The following is a 21803-nucleotide window of genomic DNA, read 5'->3' on the forward strand; positions in this document are numbered from 1 at the left end:
ACGTAAACAGATTATATTTGTATAATAATAATAATTCATCGCGTACCGTATGTCGGCGTTTATTTTTATTGCGTATGAATTTGAAAATGATTTTGTTAATTATCATCATTGAATAGTTTTCAGTCTGTTGTCAAGACTTATTTGGGGATGTCATATTTTTCGGTATTATCAAATTACTGATATATTAACTCAAGATAAACTCTTGCGTTATTAAACTAAATTGGAAAAAAAGTTTTAAGAGAATTTCTTAAAAAATTTCATTGCTTGAGTTGATTAACAATTAGTTCTATTCACCCACGTTCAAATGAACTTCAAGGCACCAGAAAAATCTATTCAATAGTTCGTAGTGTACAGTATGAAATTGACATCGACGTAAGGGATGAAATCCTAGGTTTATTGTAATGAGGTCCCACTGTAGACCTTTATATTTTTGAGTACACGGGTGTTGAGGTTGGGTGAACGTTTGAGGCTCCTCCTTACTGCCAGGTTGGGTAGTGGGGAATTGAGTATTGAGGTTCAACTGAGACCAGTCAATTTTTGACTCAGTAGGACATGGTTGCTGATGTTTTGAGGATTGAGGTTCCACTGTGACCTGTCAGTTTTTGACTCAGGTTGCTGAGGCAGTGAGAATTGAGGTTCCACTGTGGCGGCTGCAGGATTGAGGATTGAGGTTCCACTGTGACCTGTCAGTTTTTGACTCAGGTTGCTGGGGTATTGAGGATTGAGGTTCCACTGAGACCTGTCAGTTTTTGACTCAGGGTTGCTGAGGTATTGAGTATTGAGGTTCCACTGAGACCTGTCAGTTTTTGACTCAGGGTTGCTGAGGTAAGGAGGATTGAGGATCCACTGAGACCTGTCAGTTTTTGACTCAGGGTTGCTGAGGTATTGAGGATTGAGGTATTCACTGTGGCGGCTGCAGGATTGAGGATTGAGGTTCCACTGTGACCTGTCAGTTTTTGACTCAGGTTGCTGAGGCAGTGAGAATTGAGGTTCCACTGTGGCGGCTGCAGGATTGAGGATTGAGGTTCCACTGTGACCTGTCAGTTTTTGACTCAGGTTGCTGGGGTATTGAGGATTGATGTTCCACTGTGACCTGTCAGTTTTTGACTCAGGTTGCTGGGGTATTGAGGATTGAGGTTCCACTGTGGCGGCTGCAGGATTGAGGATTGAGCTGATGGTGAATTCAGTAATATATCATCGATATAATCCTGTATAACAGCAGCAGCACAGTTCGATGGATTATAATTCATGGCTTAGTATTAGTCGTCTGACAGGATGCATGACGATATCTAGACAAATCTAAATGGCTAATTTAAGCCAAAAATTGCACATTAAACGCAGTATGTGATTATATTCACGTGTGTCTCCTGGTGGAAGTTTGTATCTATCTTTAACTACAGCTCGGGCTGCCTTTCTCTCTACTCCCTCTCCTGGTCCCTCTCCTGGTTCCTCTCCTGGTTCCTCTCCTGGTTCCTCTCTTGGTTCTCCGAGTCCTGGTTCTCTCTTCCTCTCCTGTTCCTGCAGTCTCTAATTTACTGCTTTCATTCGTTCATTTCTTCGTTGGTTGTTTTGATATAATTATGAATGAGTTTGATTGCGGTTGATGAAGCTAATTTCAAGCTCTACGGAGTGGAACTGTATCGGTCGTTACTGTCACCAGTCTCTCTCTCTCTTCCTCTCTCTCCCTCTCTCTTTCTTTGATTGTTAACAGAGTCAAGTTATTGTTTTACGTAGTTCTATTCAATTTAATGCTTGGTTGCAGTTTACACTACCCTGCTGCAGTCGCGCCGGAACCAGTTTCATTTTCTGCTTTGTTTTATAGCTATTTTGGTAGCGATAGTTTATCCCTGTTTGAATGTAAGTTCTGACTGTACAGGTTAAGCCGTATGTAGGTCGGCCTAGCGACTGTTTGCGACTCCTAGTCCAGCAACAATCACATCACTACGATACAGCATTTAAACGCGCTCTTGTGACACCAGTCACAATGGATCTTTATCTTGTGTTCTACGTTCTGTAATATTGTGTATGTATCTGAGTTGGCTCTGTCATAACGGACCTACACAGGCCTTTAGAAAGTAATTTTTTCCCCTGACAATAGAGGGCTTCGAGAAATTGAATTTCTACGCCTTCCTAGATTATGAGGCCGGTGAACTAAGCGCTGATATAAACTCGATGTCCATCATTGGCTGTTTTTATTTAAAAAGTCTTATCAGTTTAACGAGATGTTGTGCTGTAGGATAGACGATGGTTTATGTTGTAGCTCGACCACCGATGGATCCGGCCGGTGTTGTAAGGAGGATTCAGACGTTACCTGCCGTTAATCCGTTATTTTATTGTTAACATTAGCTGCCATCATTTGTGATAGCGTGAATTGTGAATTGCTACAAACTCACGGCATCGCGAGTCAATCGAAACGTCGTAAAACGTAGATGTACTATCGTCAGTAGTTACGCTGTGTGTTGTGGTTTTTGATAGCGTTTTCAGCGGTGGTGACACCTGGGGTCCTGTCGCGCGTGCGTCCTGTCTGTTTGACATCTCATCCCTATTAATGCGTAATCACCCTTAACAGCCACGTACATGATATTAGTGCCAGTTGATTTACGATGTCAATCTCAACTCGATTGTATAAACTTCAAGTCGATATAAGTCTAGCCTGTTTCTCTTTCATCTCTTCTCTCTACTACATGTCATCATTAACGGCAATAATGACAATATTTTGGTGAAAATGGAAAATGCTTCATGGTTCTGATACATCGACCTTTCCAGAATACAGAGGTTTATCCAGGATACCGTCCGTGGTATGGGCTCATACGGGATACCTGTCCGGGATGCATTGACTCGTCCCGCGTACGAGGGTTCATCCTGTGACACAAGTTTATTTCCTTGTTATCCATTGTTTGTGCTCAGTTATCAAACAAAAACCTATGATATGCTGACGATGAAAATAACTTGGTCTTGTATATGAACTGCGTGAAGGGTTGTAGTGGTGGGCCAATATTCCGATGATGTCCGCTTCAGTCAGTGTATGTGTCGGTATATATACATGTAGGACGTATAGTGGTTGTATTGATGCCTGCAGCTAGTTGCCATGAAAAGCTGTTATTTTCATGACTGCCGATGTCTTAAGATGGACAGTCATAAAACTGACTGCTGTACGGTTATGATTGAGATGATGTTGATGATGCAGTGTTTTTAGCTGCTGCTGCTGCTGTTCACTCATGAGTCAGTTGCTCCAGTGAGTTTCGATGTGTCTCTAAGATACCTTGGTTTTTTTTAGACATAGTAAACTAATTCTACTCTACATTTATTTAATTCTAACTGAAAACACTGGTAGAACTGTAAACATGCTCCCCCAGCAGTGACCTGACCCTAGCTGTAACTATCACAGTGTTTATATGTGTGTTCAGTGACCGGAGTTGTCAGAATTCAGCTCTATTGTTATTTGTAATATTTTGTGTATTTTATAAGAATATGATGCATTGTAAAACACAACGTGTGTCTGTCGGATTGACTGTTTCAATGTATGTAGGTGACATTTTCAATGGGCGACACTTCACACACAATGTACTAGCTGCAGCAGTTCTTCAAGTATCACCTCACTCACTCACTCATTCATTCGTGGAAATGTGCAACCTGCGATTGTCTATCGTTTTGTCAACAATCTCTCTTGACTTGACGAGAGTGACACCGACCCATCCAATCGACGCATACTGTTCACCGGTTGTTTGCTTAGTTAAGTCAGGCTGGTCGTCGGTGGGTTGTATTTTCTGAATTTCCGATAGAAAGAAGCGAAGTTTTGTGTAGTTGACCCTTACTGAATAATGAGGACTTCCGTTTAGTCGTGAAGTCTGACTTTATAAAACAAACTAAATCCATCTACATGTAGAATACATAACACAAGCTAAATCCTTCTTACCGCTGTAGATGTATTTTTGTGATGGACCAGTGTCAGCTGATAACTGATTGATGGATCACCCCTCTATTTCTCTCTGTTGTTGCTCTCTCTCTCTCTTTCTCTCTCTCTTGTTGCTCTCACTGCTCTCTCTCTCTCTTTCTCTCTCTTGTTGCTCTCACTCTCTCGTGTATATAGGCTATGAGTAACAACTGGTCCTGTAGAGCTCAACCCTTTGTTTTATATCAGTAGAAGACGTTTATCTGCTGATTACCCGTGTATCCATATTCCAGATACCAACAACATAGGGTTCCTATGGGCCCCTCAACAAACCCCTAAATTTGAGGAGCTTTCAGTTTGTTTCTCCTGGAAGAAGAGCCCTCTGTTTTTATATCCTGGAGGAGGAGCCCTGTGTTTGTATCTCTGACTCCGATCTCATTAGGAAATTTTTCAGGGTATATTTTTTTGATGCTGATCAATGATTGTTAATGTTGACTGTGACGCGGTAGCACGTGATTGTAACGTGATTGTGACGTCATTGCCGCCGTCGTCAATTTCATCGTTTTATAACGACATACGACACGCGCAATCATATTTCGATTAATCATCAGTCGTAGAGTCATCGACTCGTTAGTCGTCGACTTACGAGTTGTTGGCTCGCTAGTCGTCGACTCGCTAATGAATATATCGCTTTCAGAGTTAACTTTTATTGTTGTAGTTATGAAACAATATTTTTCTTCAGTCGGAGAAAAATCTGATCGAACATCGATCGATCAATTGTTGTCAGATCGACTCGCGAGTCGACCGACCGGTAGTCGTCGACCGGGAGAATGAGTCGACGACCGCTCATCAATCAGTCTGTCCTCCTGCGAGTAGGGAATTCGACGTTGAGATTATCTCTAAACCTTTATGTTTGAAGATTGTAGCTGGAGTCGTTGGGAGTCGTATAGATACGACTGATACCCGCTTACCGCAGCCTGCTGCTGCTGCTGCTGCTGCTCGTTTTCCGGTATCGTTCAGTTCTATGATCGATGAGCTTTGATTCTTTACGGCTAACGATGTGTTTTGCTTTGTTCGTTCGGTTCCGTTCAGAGTCACTCTCGTATCTGATTAGATTCTATTCAATATGTTCCATCACTCTCTCTCTCTCAACTCGGCTTCTATGCTTCATATTAACTGCCTACATGTTCAGTTCCCCTCACCGACCTCACTGACTCCCCTCACAGTGACCTCCTTACTGTCTCCCCTCACGGTGACCTCCCATTGCCTCTCCTTACTGGACCAGCTGACTACAGCGGGGGGGGGCAGCTGACTGCAGGGCTTTAGGGCCAGCTGACTGCAGGGCTTTAGGGCCAGCTGACTGCAGGGCTAGTGGCCAGTTGACTGCAGGGCTAGGGGCCAGCTGACTGCAGGGCTTTAGGGCCAGCTGACTGCAGGGCTAGGGGCCAGCTGACTGCAGGGCTTTAGGGCCAGCTGACTGCAGGGCTAGGGGCCAGTTGACTGCAGGGCTTTAGGGCCAGCTGACTGCGGGGCTTTAGGGCCAGCTGACTGCGGGGCTAGGAGCCAGCTGACTGCGGGGCTAGGGGCTAGCTGACTGCGGGGCTAGAAAGGCTGATTCTACAATAGTACCACGTATTGAAATATTGCAGCAGTTCATTCGAAAACAGATGTTTTTTTTTTCTGTTGTATCGAACAAAGTCTGATGCAGCTTGACTAATGAAATGTCAATTGAATGTAGTCATCATTAGTAGGTATCGTATGGGATCTGTGTGTATGATCGATGATCAGTGTATTCTGTTTAATTCATCTATTCTATATCTTCAATGATCCTATAGGTAAAACAAGGTGACAGCTGTCCTCTCTGCTGCCGCTGCTCTATCGGTTTGAAAATAATCAAAACGTCATTCGATCCCGAAAATACCATCATTCAGTTTGCGTAATTGAAAGAAATAATCACAATAAAGCATTCGTTTGGAAGTATGTGGTTTTATGTCTATGTATGCGAGTTGAGCATTGAGGAATTGAGTCATATCGAGACCAGCGAAAATCTTTAAACTCCGTGATATGAAGGGTGTATGAAAAAATTTAATAAATCCTTAACCCTTTCAGTGCGTCTACACCGCAGTGCGGTGTATAAATCAGTGATGGATTTTGCTAGTACACCGCACTGCGGTGAATTGATGTAATTAGTAATTTGTAATTATCGCTATTGAAAAATGGCAGCAAGTGTCAAACATAGTGAAATACTAGTAACTAACGATACACCGCACCGCGGTGTAGACGCACTATAGTGGTATTCCCATTGTTCAACACACTAGGGTGGAATTTTTTAGAATTTTCAAATTCTCTCCAGCACTATAGGGTATTAATTAGTCAGCACTGAAAGGGTTAACTAAGAAGGTAAAAATAAAGTCTGAAAGCTTACAAATAAAATAAAGCTAGAAGTACATTTCAATGTTTTGATTAAATGCTTCACGAGGAATTCGAAAAAATTTACCAAAAACCTTGGAAAAGAAATTTGGAATTAATCCTATTGATCGCGCTGTTCTTTATCAGTACATGATTCGATGAAAATTGAATAAATCGTAATATTTTAAACCTAGAAATTTTCTGATTGGCTCGGGGGAATTTTGTGTAATCACATGTAAAAATCAGGGTATTTGTAAATGGCCGGATAGCACCGTGTATCAGTTAGAATGATGTTACATCGATTGATCGCGCATGAAAACTCGTATCACACTCTGTATTTTTGTAGAACACTCTTCAATCGATGGATTAGTTTTTTGTGCGATAGTCTTTTGTCATTTCGCACAGCGGCCTTGTCGCCGTGACGATGACTGCGGCCGGCCGGTCTATTGTTGTAAAGATGGATCGGTTTTGCCGGAGCTGTCTAACTGTGGTATATTAGTGGATTAGATGCTAAAGCCAGATTCCAGTCGGTGCTAGGATTACTTCAGGGATATCCATGAGAAAGTGCTTAGTATTTCATTTCACTATTCTTAATGCCGTAGACTCCGCTCAAGTTGGATCTATTGACTTGAGAGTGATATCTGAGTTGGATGATACAGTAGACTCCGCTCAAGTTGGATCTATTGACTTGAGAGTGATATCTGAGTTGGATGGTACAGTAGACTCCGCTCAAGTCGGATCTTTTGACTTGAGAGTGATATCTGAGTTGGATGGTACAGTAGACTCCGCTCAAGTCTGATCTTTTGACTTGAGAGTGATATCTGAGTTGGATGATACAGTAGACTCCGCTCAAGTCTGATCTTTTGACTTGAGAGTGATATCTGAGTTGGATGATACAGTAGACTCACTGTCTGTCTGGAGGGATTGTACTTTATTTGTACAAAATTTTGTACCATCAACTGTTTTTCTCATCAATCAATGACGTCATCATCTGTAGCAGCTCCGGATGTTGCTTTAATCATGATGAGAAAAACCTGAGGCAGTGAAAAAGTGAACCCTTAGGGACAGTTAATAGCTGCAGTACCACCACTACCAGCAGCAGTACCAGCAGCAGTACCAACAGCAGTAGCAGCACCACTACCAGCAGCAGTAGTGGCAGCAGCAGCAGCACCACCACTACCAGCACCACTACCAGCAGTAGCAGCAGCAGCAGCAGCAGCAGCACCACTACCAGCACCACTACCAGCAGCAGTAGTGGCAGCAGCAGCAGCACAACTACCATCAGCAGTACCATCAGTAGCAGCATATGTGCTCACATTTTCATCAATGTTTAAAAGATGTTTTTTCTTTTTTAATTGAAATAACTTTTCTCTCTCTCTCTCTCTCTCTCTCTCTCTCTCTCTCTCTCTCTCTCTCTCTCTCTCTCTCTCTCTCTCTCTCTCTCTCTCCCCCTCTCCCCCTCTCCCCCTCTCTCTCTCTCTCTCCCCCTCTCTCCCTCTCTCCCTCTCTCCCTCTCTCCCTCTCTCCCTCTCCCCCTCTCCCTCTCTCTCTCCCTCTCTATCTTTCAGCTGAATAGCTGTTCAACTCTGTGAAAGTTCTAATCATCGCTGCCCCAAAAATATTGAAACACAGTCTATCTGAGCGACTATGCAATAAGTTTTAGTTGTAGGTCGTCTGAGCGATTTTATCAAAATGTTCCATGAATATAGATTTGAACGGGTAATAACAGTTGGATCAAGTATCGTCCTGGTTACTGATTAAATTCTCTGATAGAATTGTTTACCGGGCGACTGACGACTCGGGCAGCGATCGCTATCTCTTCCCTTCTTCGATTCTAAATAACAATGGAACCCGTGACGGTCGGTGTGAATAAAACATCACGAAACTAGATGCAAGTTTTTCACTCCTCTAACGATAAAAGGAGCTTTAGTTCCACGGTATCATTAACTAACAAACCTGGGGCCGGTTGCATAGTGATGGCTTTAGTTCTATAGCCAATCTAACAACTTAAGACCAGTCTTAAGATTTAAGACCACTTTTGAACTAAAGTCACGACTGTGCAACAGCCACGATATCAATAAATAACAATGCCCAAACCAGGGGCCGGTTGCATATAAGGATTAGACTTAAGACCAGTCTTAGACCAACTTAGTTCTATAGCCAATCTAATAACTTAAGACCAGTCTTAAGATTTAAGACCACTTTTGAACTAAAGTCACGACTGTGCAACAGCCACGATATCAATAAATAACAAGGCCCAAACCAGGGGCCGGTTGCATATAAGGATTAGACTTAAGACCAGTCTTAGACCAACTTAGTTCTATAGCCAATCTAATAACTTAAGACCACTTTTGGACTTAAGTCATGGCTGTGTAACTGGCCCCCAGAGATAGACTTCACAGCCACGATATCATTAACATACAAGGCCCAAACAGGCCACGTAAAGTGACCACGTGCCAGTGAGGTGAATTGGGCCTGATTAGGTAAGGGTCAAAAAAGCTCATATGGTATCGTGACTGCATACGTTAATGTCATCAGTTTTTGTTGTGGAGGTATAAATAAGATGATGATTATATAGATGTGATGCGTATTAGTTTCACTAGTGTTTGTACAGTTTACTGTATAAACACTGAACTGCATCTCGTTTATACACATGACATTTCGTTTCAATGTTTGCCCTATATTTACCCCGTATTTTCAGATTATGATGTATTTTACGAGTCTCGATTCTTGCATCACGCCGGAAATAGGGTCATCTAAATGTCGGCGGCAATTCTCTGTCGTCTTTAAGCAAATATCGTAGACCGATAACTGTTCGGCCCCGAGCTGACTGAATACATTCAAACTCATACTGTATCAACAAAACAACGACGCTTATCGATTTGAAATAGACGTACTAATTAGGGCTCAAAAATTAGAGAGATGACTTCAGTAAGATGACAACTTATCCAAATGGCCAATTACACTTAGTAAATTAATTTTTAAGGGACTCATGTAGAAATATTGGTTACTATTTCACATAGACCAGCCTGAGGTGCATCTGTTATACCTTGGATGGAATTTTCAAATTCCAGTGCTCGGTTTCACCGACTAGTATTAACTTTTACCCAGGGGCTAACTTAATTTATTTTCAATTGAGTTAAACCCCTGGGTTAAAGATGAAACCAGTCTATAAAACGGGGCCCTGTGTTTTATGATTTGAAACATTCAGAAGTGATACCGATCTGTATCAAACCCTGCTGGCGACTGATCGTTCGATGTTTAATTTGTATTTGTTGATTATATTTTACAGTTTTAAGTATTCGAGGTACACAAGAAGATGAACCGCCCGACCCGCAGTTGATGAGACTCGATAATATGTTAATAGCTGAAGGAGTCGCCGGTCCGGAGAAAGGAGGGAAAGGAGGCGGTCCGTCTGTAGCGGCTAACGCGACAGCATCCGGACAGCCGGATAACGCTATAGAACACTCAGACTACAGAGCTAAACTAGCTCAAATACGACAGATTTATCATACTGAATTAGAAAAATATGAACAAGTAAGTTTCCTTTTAGCAGCCCTTACTCAGATCTGACTGACTGCTGCTGCTAGTGGTGGTGGTGGTGGTGGTGGTGCTGCTGCTGCTGCTGCTGCTGCTGCTGCTGCTGCTGCTGCTGCTGCTGCTGCTGCTGCTGCTGCTGCTGCTGCTGCTGCTGCTGCTGCTGCTGCTGCTGCTGCTGCTGCTGCTGCTGCTGCTGCTGCTGCTGCTGCTGCTGCTGCTGCTGCTGCTGCTGCTGCTGCTGCTGCTGCTGCTGCTGCTGCTGCTGCTGCTGCTGCTGCTGCTGCTGCTGCTGCTGCTGCTGCTGCTGCTGCTGCTGCTGCTGCTGCTGCTGCTGCTGCTGCTGCTGCTGCTGCTGCTGCTGCTGCTGCTGCTGCTGCTGCTGCTGCTGGTGGTGGTGGTGGTGGTGGTGGTGGTGGTGGTGGTGGTGGTGGTGGTGGTGGTGGTGGTGGTGGTGGTGCTGCTGCTGCTGCTGCTGCTGCTGCTGCTGCTGCTGCTAGTGCTGCTGATAGTGGTGCAGCTGCTGGTGTTAGTGGTGCTAGTGCTGCTGTTAGTGGTGCTGCTGATGTAAGTGGTGCTGCTACTGCTGCTACTGCTGTTAGTGGTGCTGCTAGTGATAATGCAGCTGCTGGTGCTAGTGGTGGTGGTGGTGGTGCTGCTGCCGGTGCTGGTAGTGGTGCTGCTGCTGCTGCTGCTAGTGGTGCTGCTGCTGCTGCTGCTAGTGGTGCTGCCAGTGGTAGTGGTTCTGGTAATAGTAGTTGTGCTGGTGCTGATAATAGTGGTAGTTGTTAATATCTGCCGCAAACAAATAAAACTGTTGATTTATTGCTACCATTTCTACATAATTTACATTTATTCATTTACGTGTTTGAAAAGTTAATCAGACATTTATCATCGTAATATCTCCGATTCTCTATGAGTGAATCGACAACATGTATCATCGATTCACCGTGAATCTATATCTCCTAGATTCGACACCAGTTCGATTTAAGTCATGAGATTCTACGGATTATAACACAGCCTCCGGCGAGTGAGGTTCAGTCTTACGGTTTTAACGGAGATGACGAATTTTTATAAATTAAGAGCCGGTCTCTTGGCAACCGATGACTTCTAAGCCGAAACGGTCTGCGGCATGTAAGGATATAAAACTATCAGTGGCAAGTGAGGCTAAGAGGAGAGATGTATGTGATAGCGTTTAAGGACTAGGGACCTTGATAATGCATTTAAAATGCAAATACATTTCGATCGAGAATCGAGAGAGAATTTGTATTGTATAATACATGCATACAGACTACAGCACAGCGGAGTGTGTGGAGCTGTGTCCTGTCAACGCTCAAATGATTGATGCATTCTTTTCTATCCCTTTTCACCACTGGCAAATTAAATTCTAAGAGATTCTGATGCTAGGGAAAATTCAGCGGTAGGAATTTTCAGACGACGAAGGTACCGAGACTGGAGATATCCTCGTTATTACAATATCAGATTTAACAAACTTAGAATTTCCTCCCGAAGTGAAATTGTTTCTTCTGGATGCAAAGAGCTATCAGTTATAATGAACAGATTTTCTGGTCTCCTGAAGTTCGTTGTAATGAGTTTCCACAGTATATAGAACTATCAGTTATAATGAACAGATTTTCTGGTCTCCTGAAGTTCGTTGTAACGAGGTTCCGCTGTATATAGAACTATCAGTTATAATGAACAGATTTTCTGGTCTCCTGAAGTTCGTTGTCACAAGGTTCCACTGTATATAGAACTATCAGTTATAATGAACAGATTTTCTGGTGTCCTGAAGTTCGTTGTAACGAGGTTCCACTGTATATAGAACTATCAGTTATAATGGACAGATTTTCTGGTCCCCTGAAGTTCGTTGTAATGAGTTTCCACAGTATATAGAACTATCAGTTATAATGAACAGATTTTCTGGTCTCCTGAAGTTCGTTGTCACAAGGTTCCACTGTATATAGAACTATCAGTTATAATGAACAGATTTTCTGGTCTCCTGAAGTTCGTTGTAATGAGTTTCCACAGTATATAGAACTATCAGTTATAATGAACAGATTTTCTGGTCTCCTGAAGTTCGTTGTCACAAGGTTCCACTGTATATAGAACTATCAGTTATAATGAACAGATTTTCTGGTGTCCTGAAGTTCGTTGTAATGAGTTTCCACAGTATATAGAACTATCAGTTATAATGAACAGATTTTCTGGTCTCCTGAAGTTCGTTGTAACGAGGTTCCGCTGTATATAGAACTATCAGTTATAATGAACAGATTTTCTGGTCTCCTGAAGTTCGTTGTCACAAGGTTCCACTGTATATAGAACTATCAGTTATAATGAACAGATTTTCTGGTGTCCTGAAGTTCGTTGTAACGAGGTTCCACTGTATATAGAACTATCGGTTATAACGAACAGATTTTCTGGTGCCCTGAAGTTTGTTGTAATGAGGTTCCACTGTATATAGAACTATCAGTTATAATGGACAGATTTTCTGGTCCCCTGAAGTTTGCTGTAACGAGGTTCCACTGTATATAGAACTATCAGTTATAATGAACAGATTTTCTGGTCTCCTGAAGTTCGTTGTAACGAGGTTCCGCTGTATATAGAACTATCAGTTATAATGAACAGATTTTCTGGTCTCCTGAAGTTCGTTGTCACAAGGTTCCACTGTATATAGAACTATCAGTTATAATGAACAGATTTTCTGGTGTCCTGAAGTTCGTTGTAACGAGGTTCCACTGTATATAGAACTATCGGTTATAACGAACAGATTTTCTGGTGCCCTGAAGTTTGTTGTAATGAGGTTCCACTGTATATAGAACTATCAGTTATAATGAACAGATTTTCTGGTCCCCTGAAGTTCGTTGTCACAAGGTTCCACTGTATATAGAACTATCAGTTATAATGAACAGATTTTCTGGTCCCCTGAAGTTCGCTGTAACGAGGTTCCACTGTATATAGAACTATCAGTTATAATGGACAGATTTTCTGGTCCCCTGAAGTTCGTTGTAACGAGGTTCCAAGAAACAAGAAACATTAAGTATTAATAGTTTGGAATTGTTTAAGGCATTGATTTCCTGTTGCCTGTAAAACTGTTTTTTGTTAAGAATGTGATGATGTTATTTCTGTGAAGTTCTCATCACTCGGATGTCATTGACATTTTAATTAAACTTTAGCAGTAGAAAATGTCATCGTTTATTTCGAGGGACACAGAATGCTGCGCGGCGTCGTGAGTCCCGAGATTATCCGGTATTCGTTACATCCGCTCCCGGTTCGAGGAACGTCGATAGACGAACTCACCGAACAGATGACAACGCTGTCCTGCGTTACCGGCCAGGTCCCTAGATACCCGCGTTGAAAATTACCTGCCAAGCGAATCACCGCCGTGAGACCGGTATAATTTCAACTCGTACAAGAGTTCTGGCAGCCAGAACTGGTTATCACTATCGCGTCATCAAAAACAAATATATCAAATCTGTGTTCATATCGCCGGGAAACCTCGGCGGGATTGTATCGGATTCTGAGAGAGGAAACCGTTTCTCATGGTTAAAACCACAATCTAGATTCATCACGCGCAGTGAAGCCTCCTGAAGGTCTAACGATTTTTTATGTTGTGTTACAAGCCTTTAACCTTTGACTCCTCGGGTTTTGAAAAATATCGATATCTCAAAAATGTGCTCAGTGTGATGAAAGTTGTTAGCATTTTTGTCATTTTGATGATACTCGGTGATACGTAGAGAGTATCACCAGTAACTCAGTGAAACATGTTTATATAGAGATATTTGCTATTTGACGTGGATATTTTCACAATGCTAGTACGATTTTAACTGACTGACTTTGAGGATACAAACTCTGTTATTCGAACTACGAACTCTGTTATTCGAACAATAGATTTTGTAGAAATCTGAGATTCGGATTGCAGGGAATTTGAGATCACTTTTATCGAATCAGGAATCATTGGTTCTGATTCTGATTCATCTAATTTTCATGTTTCACGCTGCGCTGATTTTATTAGCCTCCGATATTGCTCGGTATCTGCTAGTGCCGCTGCTGGTGCTGCAGCAGTTGCTGGTACCGGTGCTGGTGCTGGTACTGTTGTATCAAATATGGATTTTGTAATTGACTCGTCGTAAATCACATTTCCTTCGTAATCCAGATTTTTCATCAATAAATTACAATAATTGTCACCGCGGTAACAACCGCGCGCGCGTGCGTTCGAAGGACACTTAGAAACATGGACGTCACGCAATATACAACAAACCACTTTCATTATTGAGCATCAATTTGAATATTCGCACAGAAAAATATGTCTTATGAAATCTCGTGGACATTCTGTGGTCAGTTGCTCTGAAGTTGTTTAACAGTTAACCATTTACCAGTGGACAGATCATTGTTGCATATACTTTCTGTAGTTACTGAGCGTTGAGCAGTAAAGAAAGTGAGGGTTGAGTTCATGAGGCTTGTTTTAAATCCTGCGTGGTTTTAAATAATTGAATGAACTTATTGAATTATATCTGATATAATTACGAAAAAACGAGGGAATGTTTTTCGATATTTAGTTTCGCAACTAATCGGATATTTTAGACACACGGGCTCTGAATTGATACGATGCAGATATTTGATGCGATACACGGGTCTCTTGTTTTAAATCTTATTAGTATTCATTGGTGTATCATGTTGCGATACGGTACTGACAGCGGCCGGTGTAGTAGTAATAGTTCGTGCAATTCAATTCCTTGCGTTCTGATGACAACTCAGCCGTCTGTTGTTTCATAGCTCATACATAGTGTATACAACCCATTCAGTCTAAACCTCGATTACCTGAAAACTCTTCAAAATTGTCAAATTATTTTCAAAGATCTTGAATTTCGTCTGATTTGGACAAATTACTTTGAAAATTCCTTTAATTTTGGGAAAAATCTTCAAAAAGATATTCCAAAGTCACTGTATTACTGTGTCAATGACAGGTTGGTTCCAGTAGAGAACCTGCTTACACTTGACAGCGTAGAATACTTGATATAAAACCTCTACAAATTTTGATGTTTGCTCCTTGAATATTTTGAAAAAGTCATTGAATTCTGGATTGACGTGATAGTATGAACCCTATGAGCTTTATAATAATTTACATAAAATCGTATCTCAGTCTGTTATCGTGAAATAGACCGATGATTTTCATAGTAGTACAGGGTGGCCACTAACCTGGACATCAGAGAGAATTGTTTTTCTTTTCTTTAAGAAAAATATGTTGAGATTGCTAGATCGCACGTTAAATCAAACAGTTTCCGTCAATCAGTCTTTGTATTTGACTGTGTTAATTGATTGAATTCTTAGCAGATCCAATCAGGGAAAACAACGTGTGCATGTCAGGGAATAGTCAGGGAAAAGTATCCACCCAGTAGTATGTTCAGAACAGTAGTCATTTATCAAATAAAAACCCACTGTAGATTTGTATAAAAAGTTTATTTTCTAACGGTTTCATCTTCAGAGGAACAAAAAAAAATTATGAAAAATTCTCAGTAGTCTTTTATCTTGTATGATATTTATGTGTTGTTCTATTTCTAGGCGTGCAATGAATTCACTACTCACGTCGTGAATTTACTTCGCGAGCAAAGTCGTACCCGTCCGATTGCCCCGAAAGAAATAGAACGTATGGTCAGTATTATACGCAAGAAATTCGCCGCCATAGAAATGCAGCTAAAACAGAGCACGTGTGAAGCGGTAATGATTCTACGGTCACGGTTTTTAGACGCTCGGTACGTACGCGATTAAAACAACCCTTTCACCGTCGAGGGCTGATAAAACATGCCATGTATGCAAATTCATCGGATTCAAAACTAAGTTTAAATGCGAGTTTCATGTTTCAAGAAATTCTTGAAAATGAATCACCATCAATAAAGCTCTTTATCCACGTTGTGACAATGATATAAAAACCCTTCAAAAGTCTGAAAATGTTTCCATGAGCTAATAATAGTTTATTCAAAGTTTTGACCATATCCTAATAGTCCAGTATTCCTGAAGATGACTATTTGGTCGTAGTCGACATGTTGAATAGACTACTCCTAACTCGAAAGGGAACATTTTGGGACTTGTTAATTATTTTCATTAGTATAGTGACATTCTCTCTATATTAAATTGAATCGTTTTAAATCTTTTAAATTTGCGTATCATGAGTTTCAATCTAATCATCTGTTCTCGACATCTGACTGGATCAGTGATTATAAGGTATATTATATAGTTATTGTATTTATTGTATTGTTTTTCACAGACGTAAGAGAAGAAACTTCAATAAACAAGCGACGGAAATATTGAACGAATATTTCTACTCACATCTCAGTAACCCGTATCCGAGTGAGGAGGCGAAGGAGGAACTGGCGAGGAAATGTGGACTCACTGTCTCACAGGTTAGTAATGTGTTTCATTCTCACCAGGTGGCACCGCCGCCAATATTAAAATTAGAAAAGTCTGAACAATTAAACATCAAAATTAGAGAGAAATATTGATAAGTCTCAAATGTCGTAAAATTGGAGAAACAAATGTTTTAAGAGCGTCAAATGTCGCCAAAATTAGATGTCAAAATTGGAGAAACAATGTCACCAAAATAAGAAGTTAAACTTAGGAAAAAGTCTCTTTGCATAATATCATAACTAGAAATCATTCGGAAAAAAATTGAACTTGTTTTCGGACTAATAAATAATACAACATAATAAATACATCATCTATTTGATGAGACGGATATTAGTTAGTCTATCTCTGAGGGTTTTAACTGAGCCTGTTGTTTAACGCTGTATCAATCATACTGTGAATTTCATGTTTCCGTTAAATGATTTAACTTTCAGTAATTGGTTACCAAGCCGATGAATTTATGCTGTTTTTTAACTGTTTTTAATTCTATCTCTGCTTCTTGTATCTGCTTCTTGTATCCTCTAAAGAAATCTTCCAAACCTTATGACCCTTTTCCGATCTGATGATCGGCCATCAAATATTACTCTTAAAACCACAGTTGAAGGGTTGATATATGTCATGTCAACGACTGAGCCTCACAAGATATTTGTATTCAATCTGGTACAATCCATATTGCTGAAATCTGGGAGTAGAACTCTGACAGAACCATTACATGGAGGTGTTGTACAGTAACAGAACCTAGGAGATGTTTTACCCTAACAGTACCAGGGAGGTGTGGTTCCCTGAGGAACCAGGGAGGTGTGGTACCCTGACAGAACCTAAGAGGTGTGGTTCCCTGACAGAACCTAAGAGGTGTGGTTCCCCGAGGAACCAGGGAGGTGTGGTTCCCTGAGGAACCAGGGAGGTGTGGTTCCCCGAGGAACCAGGGAAGTGAGGTACCCCGATGTGAAACGAGTAGTAGGAGGTATGGTTCCCTGACAGAACCATTACATGGAGGTATTGTACCGTAACAGAACCTAGGAGATGTTTTACCCTAATAGTACCAGCAGGGAGGTGTGGTACCCTGACAGAACCTAAGAGATGTGGTTCCCCGAGGAAACAGGGAAGTGAGGTACCCCGATATGAAACGAGTATTAGGAGGTTTGGTTCCCTGACAGAACCTAAGAGGTGTGGTACCCTGACAGAACCTAAGAGATGTGGTTCCCCGAGGAACCAGGGAATTGAGGTACCCCGATATGAAACGAGTGTTAGGAGGTTTGGTTCCCAGACGGAACCTAAGAGGTGTGGTACCCTGACAGAACCTAAGAGATGTGGTTCCCCGAGGAACCAGGGAAGTGAGGTACCCTGACAGAACCTAAGAGATGTGGTTCCCCGAGGAACCAGGGAATTGAGGTACCCCGATATGAAACGAGTATTAGGAGGTTTGGTTCCCTGACGGAACCTAAGAAGTGCTGCAACTATAGAAAAGTTGTGAGAGTTAAGCGGAGTAAACACAGACTGATACAGACTGGGTGTAAATCAGTTTACTTTCTTATAATGTAGGTTTGTAATTGGTTTGGAAACAAACGTATTCGCTACAAGAAGAACGTGTCCAAGGGGCACGAAGAGCCTCATCCGTCATTTCTGAATCAGGCCGCGGAATCCCCAGCAAGCTCACAAGGTTCTTTCCCATTTTTACACTTTCGCCTAACATTGTTTTGTGCCATGTTGTTTATTTTCTCACGTGTAGGTGTCTAATTGGTTCGGCAACAAACGAATCCGTTACAAGAAGACATTGTCGAAGTCGGGCGGTGGCGGTGGCGACGACGTCAACTTGTTCGCCGAGCAGACGGTCGTTGAAACATCGTCCGGACACAGCGTTCCACCCAGCGTTCCACACAGCGTTCCACCCACAGGTTAAATTATTTACAAGCACGACAATTGATCGTTTTGAATGATTTTGTCTCCCAATGTAGGTGTCTAATTGGTTCGGCAACAAACGCATTCGTTACAAGAAGAATATCGGCAAGGCCCAGGAGGAAGCGAATCTTTACGCGGCTAAAACAGCGGCAGCCGCGGCCGCTCAACAGGGCCCTCCAGACGGGGGGATATCAGGTTGGGAACGAGTCTTCATTTTCATACGAGTAGTTCTGTCTGTCCACCATTTCATCGGGGTCAAAATTTGGCGAACCCGGGTCCACCAAATTCACGATCGCACGCGCTGATGAGCAATGGCGTCGGTATATCAGCCACGCCCCCTGGTGGTGTTGGCTGGAACCACGTGTTTGAAATAATGTCGGTATGTCCGCCACGCCCCTGATGGTGGTGGTGGTGGTGGTGGTGGCTAGAACAACGCGTTTGAAATAACAACGCGGTTATATACACCACGCCCCCTGGTGACAGTGGCTCGAACCACGCTTGCTCTCGGTGTCAGCGATTTCAAATTCAGGGCTACTGTCGAAATAGACAATAATAATCTGGTATCCCCACCAATAATCTGGTGATGTCCGCGATATTTTTTCTCGACATTTTTTTTCATCCGCGGATCGCGTCCTATAAATAGTGCCGCCTTCATTCAGGGCCATCAACGATTCAATCATATTTTCAGTTTTCTCGCACAACTGCAACAAGAACCAGTACAAAAATATATATCTATATATTAATATATATATATGAGAATTCCGTTCGTTTATGGATGAATGAATTTTTAATCCCTTGACATGATGTACAAGCAGAACTGAATAGAAGAAATCTTTTACCGTTCAACCGCCTTTTGATTCTCGTTTGAAAATTTGAGAAAAGAAAACCACAAACGACCGACCGCGAACACGTCGAAAACGTTTTCGAAACGCTTTACAGAATTCGTTCAAATCGCATCATCGTGTTGTCAGTTCCGCTTCTATTTATTTTTTTCCTCTTTCAATTCTGCATTTTATGACGACTTTGTCGTCGCTTTTTATCAATTTTTCCTGTCGAAGTATTTTTTCATTTTCTTCAAAAATTTTCGCAATTTACGATAACGTTTGTACAAACACGGGTCGAGACTCTCGAGTTGTTGAATGGTTTAAGGTTTTTTGTATCAGAAGCATGCTTTGTATATTATCGTCCGTAATCAGCTTCATGTGTTTGTGATAAACGACGTTAAGAAATTAAGAAAAAAAAACTTTTGTGAAAATAAGAGAATAAAAAATATATATTTTTAAGAATGAAATGAAGTTTTTTGTGTGTTATATCGTAATATCGTGAAATTTGTATATGAACTGTAGAAATAATAAGTCTGATGTTATTTTGCTTAAACGATGCATGTGCTGATTAACTAAATAATACAGTAGACTCATCTTTACTGGATTCAGATTGATTAGTAAATATTTCACCGAGTTCACAATCAGGGTGCACAGTTCCACAGTTGTGAGTTAGGAGTTGAAATTAGTTCAATGAGTTAATTCTGATTAGTCAAATCTTAACGCACAACTTCGGAACTGTATCCAGGAAAATTGATAAAAGTTTTTCCAAAATAAATCTGGCCCCAGCTTTACAGTAAAAATTTTAAAGAAAACTTATCAGAGAATTGTGGAATTGAAAATGAAAAGTTTGTTGTGGAGTTGTTTTTTTGACCTGTACCGAGTAACCCGGAGTCTGCTGTAGTATAGAATAATGTAAGTGGTAAACGTTAAACGTTTATTGAATGTTTTACATTTTGATTGTTAACAGGTGGTTATGGAATGCCAGTCGGTAGTCAGGCTCCGATGTATATGAATCTGAACGGGGATAATTATCAGACCGGTCCGTCTGTCGGTGATAACGTACAGTCACAGGTAATGTACACTGCACATACACCGATATACATCAAATAATCAGGGCCATAGTTATGAGTTTCAGGATCAGCCCCCCCCCCAGGTCCTGTTTTGGACCTCGGCCCCCGGGTACTGTTTTGGGCCTCGCCCCCAACAGCCCCCCCCCCCCCCCGGGTCCTGTTTGGGCCTGGTTGAATCATTAGCGAATCTCTGAATTGTGCTCACTTTGCAGGTGAACCCGATTCGTTCGGTGATATCACAGACTGGTGGTTATGGTTCAGATGGACTCCCGACTTCAGCCGCTATGTTCGACCAACACTTACAACAGGTATAGTTAGCCCATTATTCTCCGCACAGTTCAAGGTCATTTCTAATCGACCCTAAATCTTTAATCGTTCGTTGTATTTTATCACAGAGCGCAGGATTTTTAAAAATCAAAGTTTTTTTAATCTTTATCCACTTTTTTTAAAGGTTTACTTTCGATTATTGTAAAATTTTCTTTTTTCGAACGGATGTTTTCTAAACTGGGTTCATTACGGGCATTGAACGACAGAAATTGAAAATGAAGAGCGCGTAGAAAATGTAAAAAGTTGGTAAATGAGGGGCGGGTATCCTGGTCGTTTAACTGAGAACAATGCATTAGTTGTAGTGGGTTTGTTTTGATTCGGATTTCTCGTAATTTGTATCTGTATATGTTGACGATGTAATGAACCCAGTTAAACGGACACCCGGGTGACGACGACGACGAAGATCTGATCGTCTCACAAATCATTCTTATGTAACAACAACGTTTTATTATCAGCAGGTCACTGCACAATGCATGCCACCACATGGTTATAACACCACTGATCTGGTAGGTGAAAAACAGCGATGCATCTCTGTAGCGGGAAAGGTCATTGAAGGTCACACGGCTTGCAAAAAACTACCTTTGACGACGATGAATACGGGGGTGGGGGGGAGGAGGGAGCGGGGACGAGGGGTAGATCGTATAAATTTCGTTCAGCTAAAATGGATTATTGTAGAACGAAATTTTAAACGCTCACTAATAACACTTTCTATTCCCTATTTTGTTTAAACAGGCGCGTGACAAATTGTTCATGATATATGCAGGTTAGAGTAGAATGTTTGGTGAGGGAACTTTGATTGTCTTCAGCTAATCTCTCGTATGTTTTGAGTTCGTGTTTCGGTTCTCGGGGCTCTGGCAGGGATTCGAACCTGATCTTACGAACCCACACATTCACTGTCTCATATATCTACTGTTAAATGTCTCTTATCGCAATAAAGAATATACGTCGATCGAGAGATGATGAAATAAAGGATGTTTTTTAGCCGTGGGACCATATTTGACAGTATGTCGTGTATAGGAAACACCATTGAAGCTATGGTAGCATCCATGTGAATATAGACTCTTACTAAAAACACATCGGCTTACATCGTCGATTCCTCAAATATCATCTTCAGTTGATGATGTCATAGTGGGATTTATGGTGGCAGCCATGTTTTTGTGAGTGTCTATAGGTGGCTCTTATGTCTAGTTGTGTGTTTAGTGAAGCCTAGCTCTCTCTTTCTCTATCTTCCTCTCTCCCTCTCTGTCTATTTCTACCTCGTAGTTCATCCTATTGTCTCCGGATTGAGGACTGACTGGTGTCTCCTCCACTGACATCTAAACCTTCAGAACGATGTCATTCATCGCGAGCGTTTAATGAAGCTTCTATTTGTAGAATGCTTCCGTAAGAATTGTGAAAATATTGTATTTTAAAATAGAGCGAAATTGCGGTATTTGAAAACTCTAA

General features: G+C 41.6%; 1 protein-coding gene across 7 annotated transcripts in view; it reads left to right on the top strand.

The window, feature by feature from the left end:
• The window catches only part of LOC141908039 (pre-B-cell leukemia transcription factor 1-like), a 28288-nt gene that overhangs the window by 1777 nt on the left and 4708 nt on the right, over positions 1–21803 (top strand). For 2 of the 7 annotated variants that reach the window (XM_074797824.1, XM_074797825.1), the window contains exons 3-9: positions 9594–9838; positions 15398–15588; positions 16101–16236; positions 18193–18331; positions 19928–20031; positions 20243–20338; positions 20813–20863. In XM_074797824.1, coding sequence (XP_074653925.1) covers positions 9594–9838; positions 15398–15588; positions 16101–16236; positions 18193–18331; positions 19928–20031; positions 20243–20338; positions 20813–20863 — 962 coding nt within the window. Of the gene's footprint in view, positions 1–9593; positions 9839–15397; positions 15589–16100; positions 16237–17779; positions 17898–17966; positions 18133–18192; positions 18332–19927; positions 20032–20242; positions 20339–20812; positions 20864–21803 lie in introns of all 7 variants that reach the window. The other 5 variants (XM_074797827.1, XM_074797829.1, XM_074797826.1 and 2 more) reach the window with 4 other exon arrangements.

This window comes from Tubulanus polymorphus, chromosome 7 (genome assembly GCF_964204645.1).
Source record: "Tubulanus polymorphus chromosome 7, tnTubPoly1.2, whole genome shotgun sequence".
Taxonomy (NCBI): Eukaryota; Metazoa; Nemertea; class Palaeonemertea; order Tubulaniformes; family Tubulanidae; genus Tubulanus; species Tubulanus polymorphus.